We start from the raw sequence: 17,702 nt of genomic DNA, 5'->3' as shown, positions 1-17,702 counted from the left end.
ACAGGCGTGAGCCACTGCGCTCAGCCTGGAAAGGAGAACTCCTGATGGGAATAAGTGACCCTCTCAGCTGCACACGTCCCTGGAAATTCCAGATCTCGCAGGTCTCCTTGCTCCTCCTCCAGAACACACTTTGCCAGGCTGTTGTCGTATTTGCTTACCGCTATGACTGTGCAAACTGGCCCCAAGAAACTCCAGATGAACCCCGTCTCTGTATTCAGCCAGCAGCTACGGAGAGAAATAGGAGGAGTCAGTGCTCGTCTCAGAGTCCGGACCTTACAGTTAACCCTGCCCCAACGAATGCCCTAGTGGAGGAGAACACTGGGAGGTGAGACTCAGATGACACTCAGGATGGTCCCCGTTGCAGTTCAGCTTCCTTTAGACCACCGTGCTTCCTCTTTTAGACCTTCTTCCTGGGCAAATGTACCTGAAATGTTTACCTGGTGCCCGAGGTTGAGCTCATTTCGCAATTCACAACTTCCTAATCCTGTTTCCCTCTGTGCAGAACTCTCCACTGCTACACCTGGTCATTGAAATCTCAGCTCAGGCCGGGCGCGGCGGCTCACGCCTGGAATCCCAGCACTTTGGGAGGCCAAGGCAGGTGGATCACCTGAGGTCAGGAGTTTCAGACCAGCCTGGACAACATGATGAAACCCCATCTCTACTAAAAATACAACAATTAGCTGGGCGTGGTGGTGGGTGTCTATAATCCCAGCTACTTGGGAGGCTGAGGCAGGAGAATCGCTTGAGCCCGGGAGGTGGAGGTTGCAGTGAGCCGAGATCACGCCACTGCACTCCAGCCTGGGCGACATGAGCAAAACTCTGTCTCAAAATAAATATATAACAAATAAATAAATAAATAAATCTCAGCTCAAACGTCACCTCCTCTGAGAAGCCACTCCTGACTATCCTTAGATAGGGCATCCTATCTCTACTCCTGGTATCCATCTAGCAGAGCTCACTACATTTTTAAAATAGCAGCTATCGCTATCATAAGTTACCTTGTTTAATTGCTTGTGTAATTGCAAATTGTCTTCCACTACTAGACTATGAGCTTCATGAGAATTTGGGCCTTGGGTGTTTGTTCATTTCTGAATACTCAGCACTCAGAGCAAAGCCTAGCATAGACAAGATATTTCATAATTGTTTATTTAAAGGAAGGAAGGGAGGGAGGGAGGGAAGGAAGGAGGGAAGGATAAGAAGGAAGGGGAGGAAGGAGGGAAGGAGGGAGGGAGGAGGGAAGGGAAGGAAGGGAGGAAGGGAGGAAAGGAAGGAAGGGAAGAAAGGGAAAGGAGGGAGGGAGGAAGGGAGGAAGGGAAGGAAGGGAAGAAAGGGAAAGGAGGAAGGGAGGAAGAGGGAGGGAAGGGAAGGAGGGAGGGAAGGGAAGGAAGGAAGAAAGGGAAGGAGGGAAGGGAGGAAGGAAGGAAGGAGGGAGGGAAGAGGGGAGGGAGATACGGAGAGAGGAAGAAGGGAGGAAGGAGGGAGTGAGGGAGGGTTGGAGGGAGGAAGAAAGGATTGCCTCTTTTTATTATGTCTCTAGTGTACATTAGCTGCTTTTACTACATAACAGCCATTCCGTCACGTTCAATAACAGCACCCCAATATTCCCCCCACCAGTTTTTTGAGACAAAGTCTCACTCTTGTTCCCCAGGCTAGAGTGCAATGGCGCGATCTCAGCTCATTGCAACCTCCGCCTCCCGGGTTCAAGCCATTCTCCTGCTTCAGCCTCCCGAGTAGCTGGAATTACAGACACACGCCACCATGCAGAAGTATTCCTCTCTCGCTTTCACCCCCACCTTCCATGTCATACACACAAGAAAAGGAAAATAATCAAGTTAGGTAAACTAGATATTCTCCTCCTGGAACATAAATCTCAAATAGTAGTGACCCTGGATTTGTGCAGTGCACAACCTGTGCTCCTGTACATGGTGGTCCTGAAACCAATAGCACATAATGTAAGAGCTCGATAAATGGTAGCCACAACTACTGCTACTGTTGTTACTCTCCTTGTTGCTCATGTCATTATCACTGTGATCCTTGGCAGCACGGTCTTCAGGAAGAGAGAGGATGTCACTCACCGATTATGCATTCCATAGCCCTGCGACTGCACACTGGCGGAGATCACCACCACCAGCACCGGCAGCCCATAACCAAAGGCACAGATGTGCAGCATCTTGATGTTGCGAGAGCTGAAGTAATTCACCACCTTCAGGTTTCTGACCATCAAGAAGAGCATCACAGCCTCCACCAGCATCCAGAAGAAGCAGGCAAGGAAAAGGTAGTGCAGGAAGCCCGCGATGATGGCGCAGCCCGTCTGGAGGGGAGAAGCATGCATGTCAGGGTCCTCCACCCCAGAGAGAAATCGAGAGGAAGAAAGGAAGAGAGAGACTCCTCAGCTGGAAATTCGCCAAACCTAGCTCACTCATTCATCTCACAAACATTTATAGAGATGGGCAGTGGTTCTCGACCACAAGCAGCACCACTTCCTGGTAAGGCGACCCATGGTCCTGGTTTGTCTGGAACTGAGATTTCCCAAGACGCATGACTTTCAGTTCTAAAACAGGAAGAGTTTTAGGAAAACTGACTGTTGATCGCCCTACTTTAGGGAATGGTTGAGAATACGCGGGTTCAGCAAACTAGACCCCGTAGGCTGACTGCCTGCCTTGTAAATAAAGCTTTATTGGCTGGGTGTGGTGGCTCACGCTTGTAATCCCAGCACTTGGGAAGGCTGAGGCAGGCAGATCGCTTGAGCCCAGGAGTTTGAGACCAGCCTGGGAAACATGACGAAACCCCCCTCTCCATACGAAAAATACAAAAATTAGCCAGACATGGTGGCACAGGCCTGTGGTCCCAGGTACTTGGGAGGCAGAGGTGGGAGGATCGCTTGAGCCCGGGAGGCTGTAATGAGGTGTGATTCAGCCACTGCACTCTAGCCTGAGTGACACAGCAAGACCCTGTCTCAAAAAAAAAAAGAAAGAAAGAAAGAAAGCAAAGGAAAGGAAGGAAGGAAGGAAGGAAGGAAGGAAAGAAGGAAGGAAGGAAGGAAGGAAGGAAGGAAGGAAGGAAGGAAGGAAGGAAGGAAGGAAGGAAGGAAGGAAGGAAGGGAGAAAATAAAAAGAGAAGTGGAGATTCTAAGCTGTAGCATTATCGACATTTGTAACATTATTGCAGGATCATCCTCTGTCATGGAAGGCTGTCTTGTGCACTACAAGATCCTTAGCAGCATCCCTAACCTTTACCCGCTAGATACCAGTAGCACGCTCCTCCAGTTGTGACAACCAAAAATGTCTCCAGACATTGCCACGTCTGGTTTAGAAAGTATTGGAGGGGCTGTGCGTTGTGGTTCAAGCCTGTAATCCCAGCACTTTTTGGGAGGCCAAGGCGGGTGGATCACCTGAGGTCAGGAGTTCAGGACTAGCCTGGCCAAAATGGTGAAACCCCGTCTCTACTAAAAATACAAAAAAATTAGCAGGACATAGTGGCTCATGCCCGTATTCCGAGCTACTCAGGAGGCTGAGGCAGGAGAATTGCTTGAACCCAGAGGATAGGGTTGCAGTGAGCCAAGATCACATTGCACTCCAGCCTGGGCAACAAGGGCGAAACTCAGTATCAAAAACAAACAAACAAAAACAAGTAATAGGAGGAACCATTACAATTCATAACATGATCAGGGATGTAATTTTGAACTGAGAGCTGTCACAAGGAGTCAAGCAGGTGAGAAGCTGGGAAGTGAGTGTTACAGGCAGAGGGCACAGCCTATGCAAAGGCCCTGAGGTAGGAACAGGGGTAGAGGGGATTGGGTAGGAATGAGCTGAGGCAGGTGGGGAGAAGATGGGGTTTGGTAGGGACACAGCCCCAGCGATGTAGACCTGATTGTCAGTCTTGTCTATACCGGCGAGGAAGAGGATCTGGGCCAAGAGGAGACACACGCAGAGGTGCAGGTGGAGGTAGGTGATGTGATTTCGGATGGATTGACACAGCAAAAAGGTGGCGATGGCCAAGACGAGGCACACCAAGGAGATGATCATGCCCACGTGGCTAATGACGTACAAGGAGAAGTCCATCTGTCAGGAAGGAATTCATAGTTGGCCTGAGAATGGGATCAAAATTCCCCCAGGTGGGAAGAACAGTTATCTAAAACCCTGGCTCGGGCAAAATTAGCTTGGGGGCCTTTTCTCCCTCTAACACTCAGTGAACTAGATATTGTCCTTCATTATCCTTTGCAATCAACTGGCATCCACCAGCACCTATTCCCAGCCCTGTCTTATGCGCTACTCCAGGTATGACTGGAACTGGATGTCCACAAACTACATCTCCCAGAATCCTTGGGAACTAAGGTCCTGGATGTAATTTAGGTTCTCCAGTGAGATACATCTGTGAATGTCTTGGAATGCAGAAGGGAGGCAAATATCAGCTTTTGGCAGACAGGAGTGAGCTTCATTCCACATTTCCACTGTCCAGTCCCCAATTTCATGGTGGAGTGGGGTGGCAAAAACGACAGCAGCAATTTCTGACCTCTGAGTTATAGCTGCATTGGGGGATGATCTTGAAGCCAAAATTGAAGTGACAGCCCCCTGACTTCAACTCCTCCATCCTCTCCCAGAGATTTTTGTGAGCACCCACTTCCCTGTATTAAATCCCTTTCTGCTTGAAATACCTGGGGTGTTTTTTCCTTCCTGTACTGCATCCCAACTGATAATGCAGACATTCAGGAATGCTCCATGTGAGACAGAGTCTCGCTCTGTTGCCAGGCTGGAATGCGGTGGTGCCATCTCAGCTCACTGCAACCTCTGCCTCCCAGGTTCAAGCGATTCAAGCGATTCTCCTGCCTCTGCCTCTGGAGTAGCTGGGACAACAGGCATGCATCACCACGCCCAGCTGATTTGTGTATTCTTAGTAGACATGGGGTTTCACCATGTTGACCAGGATGGTCTTGATCTCTTGACCTCATGATGCACCCGCCGTGGCCTTCCAAAGTGCTGGGATGACAGGCATGAGCCACCGTGCCTGGCCAATACCTCTGAATTCTTATAGTATTCCTTCTTGACCCATTTGCATGTTTTAGTCGAAAGAGATTTCCCCAGATTTGAATTCCACCTGCCCCAATTTCTAACTTCAGGACTAGACGGGCCACTTTGCCCATTCTGTGAAATGCGTCTGAAACGGCTTAACTTAAAGAGCCCAGCACGCTGTAGGTGCTCATTAAGATCTGTGATTGCTCCAGTGCCTGGCCCTATTTAGGGTCATTATTTCTCATTGTATACGTGAGTTTCATGGCCTTCCAACCAGACTGTAAGTTCTGCAGGGGCGACGGCGTATCACCTACCCCTTCTGTCCCCATGACTCCGTCCCACAACACCCAACCCCGTGGGAGACACACGACAGACGTTTAATCAATATTTTCCCATTGGATTTGGAGGCAGATACTCTGCCTCAGGGAACAAATAATCATTACTAACCGTGAGCTCCCCAGAAGCCATGATAACAGCAAGATTCGCCATCCGATTACAGCTGCAGACGGTATGTATCTCAGAGGCTTCCAGGATCACACAGCCAAAGGATGTCCATCTTCCACCCTTCACATCGGTGCTCCAGGAAACACAGATGGGCCTCTCAAACTCCTGCTTTGGCTAAAAAAACCCCAAAAATTTTTAAAACAACAACAACAACAAAAAAAAAAAAAAAAAAAACAAAGGCCCTGGTCACCTGAGGATCCCCATCAAATAGATTAAATGTGACCATCCTCGAGAGTCACTGGGAACAAGAATACACAGGGTACATTCTGAGGGAATGGGGGAAAATGCTGATATTTCATTATGCAATGAGGGCCAATCCGATGGGGCAGCTTACATTCCTGTTGCTAGAAGAAAACTCCTCCTTTCATCAAATCCATAATAAGGCCTTCTGCATAGTCACTCATTATTTACTTACTCATTCAATGTGTGGTTTTTTTGTGTGTCTGTGTGTGACTGAGTCTCACTGTGTCGCCCAGGCTGGAGTGCAGTGGTACAGTCTCAGCTCACTGTAACCTCCGCCTCAGGGTTCAAGTGATTCTTCTGCCTCAGCCTCCCAAGTAGCTGGGATTACAGGTGCCCACCACCATGCTCGGCTAATTTTGGTATTTTTAGTAGAGACGGGGTTTTACTATGTTGGCCAGACCAGTATTGAACTCCTGATGTCAAGTGATTCACCTGCCTTGGGCCTCCCAAAGTTCTGGGATTACAGGCGTGTGTCACCATATCCAGCTAATTTTTGTATTTTTAGTAAAGATGGGGTTTCTCCATATTGGCCAGGCTGGTCTCAAACTCCTGACCTCAAGTAATCCGCCTGCATAGGCCTCCCAAACTGTTGGGATTAGAGGCATGAGCCACCACACCCAGCCTCGTTCAACATGTTTTTATTGAATACCTATCACATGCCTTGATCTGTGCTGTTTACAGGAGACATTAGTAAATAAAATAGACACAGTTCTTCCCCCAAGGAGATCATAGTGCAGTGGGAGGAAAAACATATAAAAGCCAAGTAAACAGAGAAACATTTTTAGTAACAGTTTAAGAACAACATGCTTTAAGAATGTATATTAGAAGGGTGGGCATGGTGGCTTATGCCTGTAATCCCAGCACTTTAAGAGGCTGAGGCGGGTGGATCACCTGAGGTCAGGTGTTCAAGACCAGCCTGACCAACACGGTGAAACCCTGTCTCCACCAAATACAAAAAGGTTAGCTGGGCGTGGTGGTGGGCACCTGTAATCCCAGTTACTCTGGAGAATGGCTTGAACCGAGGAGGCAGGGGTTGCAGTGTGAACTAGTTCAACTAGTTGAACTGTGAACTAGTTCAACCATTGTGGAAGACAGTGTGGTGATTCCTCAAGGATCTAGAACTAGAAATACCATTTGACCCAGTTATCCCATTACTGGGTATATACCCAAAGGATTACAAATCATGCTGCTATAAAGACACATGCACACATATGTTTATTGCGGCACTATTCACAATAACAAAGACTTGGAACCAACCCAAATGTCCATCGATGACAGACTGGATTAAGAAAATGTGGCACATATGCACCATGGAATACTATGCAGCCATAAAAACGGATGAGATCATGTCCCTTGTAGGGACATGGATGCAGCTGAAAACCATCATTCTCAGCAAACTATCGCAAGAACAGAAAACCAAACACTGCATGTTCTCACTCATAGGTGGGAATTGAACAATGAGAACACTTGGACACAGGAAGGGGAACATCACACACTGGGTCCTGTTGTGGGGTGGGGGGAGGCGGGAGGGAAAGCATTAGGAGATATACCTAATGTAAATGATGAGTTAATGAGTGCAGTACACTAACATGGCACATATATACATATGTAACAAACCTGCATGTTGTGCACATGTACCCTAAAACTTAAAGTATAATAATAATAATAATAAAAGAAGCAACAACCACATAGCAGGATCCAGGATCCAATCAGATCAAGCCCTGGCATCACCCCATGGCAACATCCAATCAGATCACGCCTTCCTGCATCACTTCATTGTAAGATGCAATCAGAACGCAGCTCATTACCCACTGACTATAAAACCTGCCCCAGCCCCGGCAGCTTGGGTAGACAGATTTGAGCCAGACTCCTGTGTCCTTTCTTGGCAGTCTTGCAATAAACTTCTCTCTCTACAAAAACCCGGTGCTTCAGTGTTTGACTTTCTGTTGCACATGGGCAAATGGACCTAGTTCTGTTTGGTAACAGTGGGAGACCTCATTCCTCTAGCGGTGGCTTCTGTTAATTGACTTGAATTGCTAGAAATTGTGGAAGCTTACCGACCACAATAGCTTCCTATAAAAAACGAGAGTTAAGGAAATCGAGAGACGAGGAGTTCCCAAGAGGTAGACAGGAATCTCAGCAGAGACCTCTTCACAAACCTGAATGTTCTCCAGAGTGTAGATGACTGGATCTGAGAAGCCATCTTTCTTCTCCCCAGTCATGATGCCCCCAACGACTCGAGAATTCATCTTCAGCTTGATCTTCGAGGTGGTCAGGGGAGCCTGGTGGTCTTGGAAGAAGCGTTCGTTTAAAACAGACTCCACGCCCACAAAGGAGACAAAAGCCACACCAGTGGTCCCTGCAGGTTTCCCCAAATGAAAAAAAGAGGGAATCGTTTGCTCAATGGTTATTATAGAAGATCGAACACACACACACACACACACACACACACACACACACACACACACACACACACGAGAGAGAGAGAGAGAGATGCACCTCACTGTGCTGCTCCGAGATTAAAATAACCAGCGGGCTTCTAGGTTTAAAAAATAAAACTCCGGCCAGGCACGGTGGCTGACACCTATAATCCAAGCACTTTGGGAGGCCGAGGCGGGTGGATCACAAAGTCAGGAGATCCAGACCATCCTGGCCAACATAGTGAAACTCCGTCTCTACTAAAATACAAAAAATTAGCCAGGCGTAGTGATGCGCGCTTGTAGCTCCAGCTACTTGGGAGGCTGAGGCAGGGGAATCTCTTGAACCAGTGAGCCAAGATCGCACCACTGCACTCCAGTCTGGTGACAGAGCAAGACTCCGTCTCAAAACAAAACAAAAACTTCCACAGCTGGGCACAGTGGGTCACACCTGTAATCCCAGCACTTTGGTAGGCCAAGGCAAGTGGATCACTTGAGGTCAGGAGTTCAAGACCAGCCTGGCCAACAGGGTGAAACCCCGTCTCTACTAAAAACAAAACAAAACAAACAAACAAAAAAACTAGATGGGCGTGGTGGCGGGCACCTGTAGTCCCAGCTACTCAGGTGGCTGAGGCACGAGAATCACTTGAATCCAGGAGGTGGAGGTTGCAATGAGCTAAACATGCCATTGCACTCCAGCCTGGACAACAGAGCAAGACTCCATCTCAAAAAAAAAGAAAAAGAAAAAGAAGAAGGAGAAGAAGAAGAAGGAGGAGGAGGAGAAAGAAGAAGAAGAAGAAGAGGAAGAAGAAGAAGAAGAGGAGGAGGAGGAGGAGGAGGGAGAAAGTGCTCAATTTATGACGTCTGGGGGGGACATCCAAGGGGTCCCTTCATTAGCTTGGCAGTGACAGATGAAGCCTGGGGGATGGTACTGTCTGGTTGGGACAGGAAGCTGTGGACAGCAAGCCACCCAGGTACCGAGGCAAGAGATCGAGGGCACGAGCTGTTCCAGTATAATAAAATATATAGAATAAGAATAGTCATACTAGATATAGATAATAGATATGATTATGTATAACTATCATTAATCATTAGTCTGTAGCAATGACTCTTTACTCCAATATTATAATAATCCTTGATCTACAATTGTAACTTAGGAAAAACCAAGCTACACAGAGATAGGGGCGGAGGGGACATAGTGAGAAGTGACCAGAAGACCGGAGTGTGAGCCTTCTGTTATGCCCAGGCAGGGCCACCAGAGGGCTCCTTGGTCTAGCAGTAACACCAGCATCTGGGAAGATGCCCGTTGCCAAGCGGACCGTGGTCTAGCGGTAGCGTCAGTGTCAAGGAAAAACACCTGCTACTTAGCAGACAGGGAAGACAGGGAAAGGGAGTCTCCCTTTCCCCGGAGGAGTTCAGAGAAGACTCTACTCCTCCACCTCTTATGAAGGGCCTGACTGATGTTATCCGGAGGCCCGACCGTCTCCCTGTGATGCTGTGCTTCAGTGGTCATGCTCCTAGTCCACCTTCATGTTCCATGCTGTACACCTGGTTCTGCCTTCTAGATAATAGTAGCAAATTAGTGAAAGTACTAAAAGTCTCTGATATGCAGAAATAATGGCGTAAGCTGTTTCTCTCTCTCTCTCCTCTCTTTCTCTCTGCCTCGGCTGCCAGGCAGGGTAGGGTCCCCTGTCCAGTGGACACGTGACCCATGTGACCTTACCTATCATTGGAGATGGCTCACACTGCTTACCCTGCCCCTTTGTCTTGTATCCAATAAATATCAGCTCAGCCTGGCATTCGGGGCCACTACCGGTCTCCACGTCTTGGTGGTAGTGGTCCCCCAGGCCCAGCTGTCTTTTCTTTTATCTCTTTGTCTTGTGTCTTTATTCCTACAATCTCTCGTCTCCACACACAGGGAGAAAAACCCACCGACCCTGTGGGGCTGGACCCTACAGGAAGCGGCATAGGACATATCCCTGTCTCTCTCTTTCTAACTCGGCCTCCCAAGGTGTTGGGATTACAGGTGTGAGCCGCCACGCCCAGTGACCTTCAATTCTTTTCCCTCTCTCCCCCACGTTCCTGGTGCTCCAGCCCACTCTACTTTTAGTTCCATGATCATACCAAGCTTTTTTTCAACACAGAGCCATAGCTTGCACTTCCTGTAACACACTCTCTCCTACTTTCTTTACGTATTCCTCAGGACTTCGCTTAAATATCTCTTCCATTTTGCACATTAAAGTATTAATCACAGTGTTAATCATATGCATAGATCAGATCAGGGGCTGGAAAACTATGGCCTATGGGCCAATCTGGCTGTCACCTACTTTTTTAAATAAAGTGTTATTGAAACACGCCCAGGCACATTCATATATTGTCTATGAATGCTTTTGAACTATAATGGTAGTTAAGTCGTTGTGATAGAGGCTGTATTAATTGCAATGCTTAAAATAGTTACTAACGAGCCCTCTACAGAAAAAGTTTGTCATCCCTGACATAGATTAGCAGTGTCCAACAGAAATATAGTATGAACCACATATGTAATTTTAAATTTTCTAGTACACATTTTTTTAAATTAAAAAAAGATAAAATTAATTTTAATAATATATTAACTCAGTATAAGCCAAATATTATCATTTCAACATATAAATGATATTTTAAAATGTAAAAATATATTTTAAATATTGCATATTTTAAAATTTTAAATATTACATATTTTAAAAATTTAAATATTTTTAAATTTTAAATATATATTTTAAAAATTTAAATATTTTAAAAATTTAAATATTTTTTATTTTTATATTATTTTAAATACAAAAAAATGACTAGTGAGATGTTTTAATCCTTCTTTTTGGGCACCAAGCCTTTGAAATACAATGTTTATTTTAGGTTTACAGTAGTTCTCAACCTGGCTTAATCAAATTTCAACTGCTCAACAGCTGAATGTGACCAGTTCATATCATACAGGCCAGTAAAGGTCTCAATACTCCATTATTACAAGGTCATTTAATGTTTGACTTCCCTAGCAGATGGAAAACTCTGAGAGCATAGGCCATTTCTGCCCTCATTGGTTCTCAACCATCTGGCACTGGTCTTGGCACCTTGAAAGGGATCAATAAATGCATATTAATGGAATACACCATAACCTGCATTCTCAGGAGAGGAACTGTACCTGTGGATTCAGATTCCTCAATTGTGGAACACCGGATCTTCATCTTATCCCCCTTGGCTGCCAAGCTCAAGTTCACATTCTCTTCACTGCATTCTTTGTTGATAACTTTGCTCTCAATGTCTAAAAAGAAAAAGGGAGAGTTCCTATGAGGTCGCCCAGAAAGTCAGTCCTGAATTTGGTTTCTGTCCAAAAAAAAGTACACATCCATCGTGGCGAGCAGAGAAAAAGAATAGAAAGTTCAATTCATGATAGGAAAGATCTTGAGTCCCATAATGAATGATAGGAGAACCATAGCACCAAACAAATGAGTAACCCAGGTGGAGCCTTAGAAGCCAGCTCTCATATTCTAGGGGATGCATCAGGGAAAGATGGGGTCAAAGTCAACAGTGATGGAAGGCAACAGTCATGATCCTCTCTCTACTCTAAGTTTTTTGTTTTGTTTTTGTTTTTTAGTTTTGTTGATGTTTTTATTTTGGAGACAGAGTCTCGCTCTGTTGCCCGGGCTAGAGTGCAGTGGCACGATCTCGTCTCACTGCAAGCTCCGCCTCCTGGGTTCACGCCATTCTCCTGCCTCAGCCTCCCAAGTAGCTGGGATTACAGGCGCCCGCCACCATGCCCAGCTAATTTTTTGTAGTTTTAGTAGAGACGGGGTTTCACCGTGTTAGCCAGGATGGTCTCAATCTCCTGACCTCGTAATATGCCCGCCTCGGCCTCCCAAAGTGCTGGGATTACAGGTGTGAGCCACTGCTCCCGGCTTCATGTGTTTTCTAAAACCAAAACAAATAGTAAGGGATTGGGGCAAGCCTAGCATGGTACACAAGAGCTCAGGTTCTGCAGTCAGATGGTGGTAACTGGGAGGTCCAGCTCTGTGGAGCACTAGCTGCCTAAATTTGAGTATTGACTTAAGCTCTCTATGCCTCCTATTTCTCATCTGTATCATGGCAACACATTGCAGGACCTAACCCACTGGCCCTTCCTGAAAATAAACTAGATAATGGAACCAGAAGAATCCTTGTAAAATATAAGCCAGATAATACCATACCTGTTCCCAAATTTTCCAATGTCTTTTCATCTCACTTCAAATAAAATCTTGGCTGGGTACAGTGGTTCAGGCCTGTAATCCTAGTACTTTGGGAGGCCAAGCAGGAGGATCACTTGAGCTCAGGAGTTCAAGACCAGCATGGGCAACATAGCAAGACCTCATTTCTACCAAAAATTTTTAAAACTAGACAAACATGGTGGTGCACGCCTATAGTTCCCAGCTACTCAGGAGGCTGAGGCAGGAGGATCACTTGAGCCTGGGAGTGTGAAACTATAGTGAGCTATGATTGCACCACTGCACTCCAGCCTAGGTGACAGAGTGGGACCCTGTCTCAAAAAAAAAAAGAAAGAAAGAAAAAAAAGAAAAACCTCAAGTCCCTACGTTTATCTACATTTCTATCTCCCTTCCTTTCTCCTACTGCTATCGCCATCTTCAATGCCACTTCAGCCACACTGGGCACCTCATGGTTCCTTGAATTCTCCAGGTATTCCTGCACTTGCTCTTTCTCCAGATATTTACATGACTCTCTTCCCTGACATCAGTGAGACTTACCCTGATCTCACTATATAAAGTAGCAACTCTCCCTCTAATACCAACCCTCTCTAACCTCCCTAGCCTGCTGTATTTTTTCTCAGTAGCACTACCTCTATTTGGTATACCAGATGTCTGTTTGTTTATTGTCTGACTCAACTCACTAAAATATAAGATTCATGAGGCTAATTTTGTTCACTACTGGTTGGAGTCCACCAAATACTTTATTTCCACCTCTTGGCCTTCTGGGCGTCCATTAGGTTGGAACTTCCTAGGTTTATGTGAATGATACTGGAACTACTACCAGGAGTAGGGTGCTAATGCAAAAGATCTACAGCAGCCACTATTCCCAAGTAGTCATCTATCAAGTATGTATGAGTCAGGAAAGGATCAGTCTTGCAGCAGTAACAAACAACCCTAAGTCTTAGTGGATTAAAAAAACCAAGCGTTTATATCTCATTAATGCTTTGTATCTATTGTAAATTGACTTGAGGCCATGTTCCATATTATCTTTATTCTGGCACCCAGGCAGATGGAGCAACTGTGACCTGAGGCACTGCTAATCGTATGGGCAGAGGGAAAGAAAGTTCTGGAAAGTCTCATACTGGCAACTACTCTATTCCCCAATTTATTGGCCTGAACTAGTCCCCAAATCCCACCTAACCACACGGTAGCCAGGAAGTACAATTCTACCGTGGGCCCAGCAGGGCAAACAGGAAGTACTTGAGCACAGCCTATGACTGTCACACCTTAGCCCAGCACATAGCAGCTAATCTGCAAATATTTGTAGAATAAATTAATGATATGGTCTTAGCATAGTGCCTGGCCTTTGCCAAGTGCTCAGTGAATGGAAAATGTTGTTAATATGATTAGACTTACTTTGCTGTGAATTCAAGGTATTTAAACAGTTGGAGAAAGAATGGGTAGGAAACCCAGGGAAAATTCCATTGCCAAAGTCAACTCTCAAAATCATCACCTAGATGTAACCTTGCCACGAAGGGTATCTCCTACCTAAGTAATCCGTCCGAACAGTCTGAGTGACATTTGCTGAGGGTTTCAAAAAAGCTGCCAGTGTCAAGGTTTCCACGCTCTCCAGGAAGACTGTGGCCAGGGAGGACGTCTCTTCCTTGGTGAATTTGGTCCACGTGGATATTTGTTTAAGCACAGGGACAAAGCTCTCAGTTGTATTCTGCAAGGAAAGACGTGTTTGTTCATTCTCTCTCTCTCTCTGTCTCTCTCTCTGTCTCTGTCTCTCTCTCTCATTAATGAAATAACAGCTGTCCTTTTTCTCATTAAGAATAGGCTGGGAGTCAATCCAAGGGAGAATTAAAAGGGGCATCCACTCGGGCTCTTTTTTCTGATTCAAGAAGCCCCATTAGAAATACAAACTGAGGCCGGGCGTGGTGGCCACGCCTGTTATCCCAGCACTTTGGGAGGATGAGACGGGCGGATCACGAGGTCAGGAGATCGAGACCATCCTGGTTAACACAGTGAAACCCCGTCTCTACTAAAATTACAAAGCGATTAGCCAGGCATGGTGGCGGGCGCCTGTAGTCCCAGCTACTTGGGAGGCTGAGGCAGAAGAATGGCGTGAACCCGGGAGGCAGGCTTGCAGTGAGCAGAGATCATGCCATTGCACTCCAGCCTGGGTACCACAGCGAGACTCCGTCTCAAAAAAAAAAAAAAAGAAAGAAATACAAATTGAGGCCAAGTGCAGCGGCTCACACCTGTAAGCCCAGCACTTTGGGAGGCTGAGGTGGGTGGATCATGAGGTCAGCAGTTCGAGACCAGCCTGGCGAACACAGTGAAACCCTGTCTCTACTAAAAATACAAAAAAATTTAGCCGGGTGTGGTGGCACGTGCCTGTAATCCCAGCTACTCAGGAGGCTGAGGCAGGAGAATAGCTTGAACCCAGGAGGCAGAGGTTGCAGTGAGCTGAGGTCGCACCACTGCACTCCAGCCTGGGCGACAGTGCGAGAGGCCATCTCAAAAACGAAAAAAAGAAATACAAATTCAAGTCCAAGAATTCAAGACCAGTCTGGACAATATAACAAGACCCCATCTATACAAGCAAATTAAAAATGAGCAGGCACGGTGGTGCATGACTCTAGTCCCAGCGACTCAGGAGGCTGAAGTGGGAGGATCTCTTGAGCCCTGGAGTTCAAGGCTGCAGTGAGCTGTGATCACTCCACTGCACTCCAGCGTGGGTGACAGAGTGAGATCTTGTCAAAAGCAAGCAAGCAAGAAAGAAAAATTGATGTGACCTTTATGCAATGTAGTAAGTTAGTACCTATAACCATGTAAATTGCATATACCCTTTGACTCAGCAATTCCCCTTCCAGGAATTAATCTTTCCAGAAATACTTAAAAGTTGTGCAAGGATCTTGTCCAGTGGTGTTCATTTCTGGATAGTTTGTGGAACGCCTCAATGCCCTACAGGTTGGGTCAATAAATGAAAATGAAATCAAATAATGAGATAGCCATATAGCTGTTAAAATGAATACCGCAGTACACCTACAGGCACCAACAAGCAAAAAGGTCTCTGAGCCATTGTTAACTAAAGCAAATTACAGAGTATCATGTATATAGTATCGCATTCGGTTTAGAAACAATTGGTTTAATTTTAAATTATATATTATGGTATTTATGTTCTGGTATATAGAAATAAAAATAGCACACACTTTTTATGAGCCAGGTATTGCTCTAAATGTCTTTTATATATTAACTTGTTTAATTTGTAGAAGATATCTAGGAAGTAGAGGCTATTTATGATTATTTTGATGTGTGAAAGGAGAAACAAGGACTCTTCTAGCAGGTGGAAGAACTACGATTTGAACCTTGACAGTCTGGCAGCAGAGGCTGAATCATTAATCACTGTCCTAAACCTCTCAAATAAGTGCTCAATAAAATGACTCCAATGTGTGTGCGTGTGTGTGTGCGCTTATGTATGTGAGTGTGTGTATATGTATGTGTTGGGCTGTGTACATGTGTGTGCATGTGTGTGTATCTCTGTGTATGTCTATGTATGCCTGTGTATGTGTGTGTATATTATGTATACGTGTGTGTATATGTGTGTTGGTGAATGTGTGTACATTTGTATATGCCTGTATGTATATACGTGTGTATGTGTGTGAGGAACGTGGATATGTGTGTGTATGTATGTGTATGTGTGTATCTGTGTGTAGATGTCTGTATGTCTGTATGTGTGTATGGGTATATGCATATATGTGTATATACCTGTGTGTATGTGTGTAAATGTGTGTGGGGTGTGTGTGTGTGCATGTGTGTATGTATGTGTTATATGTATGTGCATATACATATGTGTGTATGCATGTACTTATGTGTGTGCATGTGTGTGCATGTGGGGGAGATGTATATGTGTGTATATGTGTATGTGTGTATTTGTGTGTATGTATCCAGTGTACATGTATGTGTGTGTGCATGTGAGTATATGTGTGTGTTTATTTGTATGTGTATGTATGTATATGTGTGTATGTGTGTACCTGCTCACAAGGTAAAAAGGGGAAGATACTTTTCTACCTCTTAACACTGGATATGTCTGAGGAAGAGGATTAAGGTAAGAAAAACAATAACAACAATAGTAATAGTAATATTCATGTGATTACCCTTATTATTGATGATCATCAATAAATGGATTATCACATATGACTCTGACCCAAGCAAAAAAAAACCCCAAAACTAAAAGGAATTCAGAACCTAATAAATGCAAGAAAATGTATTAAATGAATTAAATCCAGTCGGATGGTAGAGGAAATTAAACTGAAATTTGAGCAGCAACACAAATTTCTATCTATCCAAATTAGATGATAAAAGGAAAAAAAGGATTTCGATAAACACGGGGTAAGCAGGACAGCTGCGAGATATGTGTCCAAGAGAAACAGGATGCCCTGAGTTCTGTATTCCCCGAAAGGTATGGGTGTGGGATTCCCCTCCCCATTGACATAGCAGAAATATCTCAACTAGCACCATCTCCAGGAAACATATTACTCAATTCTACAGCTGACGAAATCTCTTCAAATCCTGCCCCTCTGATTTGTCATGTCTATTCTTCCTAGCTAGGAAAGTTATGTTATATCCTCAGGAAAGTTAGAAAATTTTAGGCCAACTAAAACTCCTTAGTAGGATTTGTGTTAAATTTAGAAGTTTTTGACATCTTTAGCATAATCTACAAACATCTGTCATTTAAATAGTTGGGGCTGGGTGTGGTGGCTCATGCCTGTAATCCCAGCACTTTGGGAGGCCGAGGTGGGTGGATCACGTGAGGTCAGGAGTTTGAGACCAGCCTGGCCAACATGACGAAACCCCTTCTTTACTAAAAATACAAAATATTAGCCGGGTGTGGTGGTGGGTGCCTGTAGGCTGAGCTACTTGGGAGGCTGAGGCAGAAGAATGGCGTGAATCCAGGGGGCGGAGCTTGCAGTGAGCCAAGATGGCGCCACTGCACTCCAGCCTGGGCAACAGAGAGAAACTCTTTCCCCCCTCAAAAAAAAGAGTTGGAACAGTCTGACACGTTAGAGAAGCTAACCAATTAACCACATGATTTTTATTGCAAAAAGCAATTAGACTTGTTATTTTATATGAACAATTTAAGATAACATGGCTGTCTATAAACCATATTTAATGTCTAAAAGAATCTGAATTACTACATTTACAGATTCGATCAATTGGATTTATGAGTCGCTGAGGACCCAGGTGACTTTGCGTGTTAGATTTGTAAATCCTCTTCACTAGGTACTTGAAATTTGCGTGGAGCGGGGAGGGGG

At 45.3% G+C, this 17,702-nt stretch overlaps 1 protein-coding gene across 2 annotated transcripts in view; it reads right to left on the bottom strand.

Moving 5' to 3' along the window:
- ADGRE1 (adhesion G protein-coupled receptor E1) overlaps window positions 1-17,702 on the bottom strand; it is a 49,043-nt gene that overhangs the window by 9,501 nt on the left and 21,840 nt on the right. The window contains exons 9-15 of one of the 2 annotated variants that reach the window (XM_015122649.3): window positions 13,930-14,107; window positions 11,346-11,465; window positions 7,916-8,115; window positions 5,457-5,627; window positions 3,867-4,061; window positions 2,076-2,311; window positions 159-225 (exon numbers count right to left, since the gene is read on the bottom strand). In XM_015122649.3, the coding sequence (XP_014978135.2) occupies window positions 159-225; window positions 2,076-2,311; window positions 3,867-4,061; window positions 5,457-5,627; window positions 7,916-8,115; window positions 11,346-11,465; window positions 13,930-14,107 (1,167 nt within the window). The remainder of the gene's footprint in view (window positions 1-158; window positions 226-2,075; window positions 2,312-3,866; window positions 4,062-5,456; window positions 5,628-7,915; window positions 8,116-11,345; window positions 11,466-13,929; window positions 14,108-17,702) is intronic. The other variant, XM_077979688.1, reaches the window with a different exon arrangement.

The sequence above is a fragment of the Macaca mulatta genome, chromosome 19 (assembly GCF_049350105.2).
Source record: "Macaca mulatta isolate MMU2019108-1 chromosome 19, T2T-MMU8v2.0, whole genome shotgun sequence".
Classification (NCBI taxonomy): domain Eukaryota; kingdom Metazoa; phylum Chordata; class Mammalia; order Primates; family Cercopithecidae; genus Macaca; species Macaca mulatta.
The sequence above is the reverse complement of the archived record's forward strand: the minus strand, read 5'-3'. Positions and strand labels throughout refer to the sequence as shown.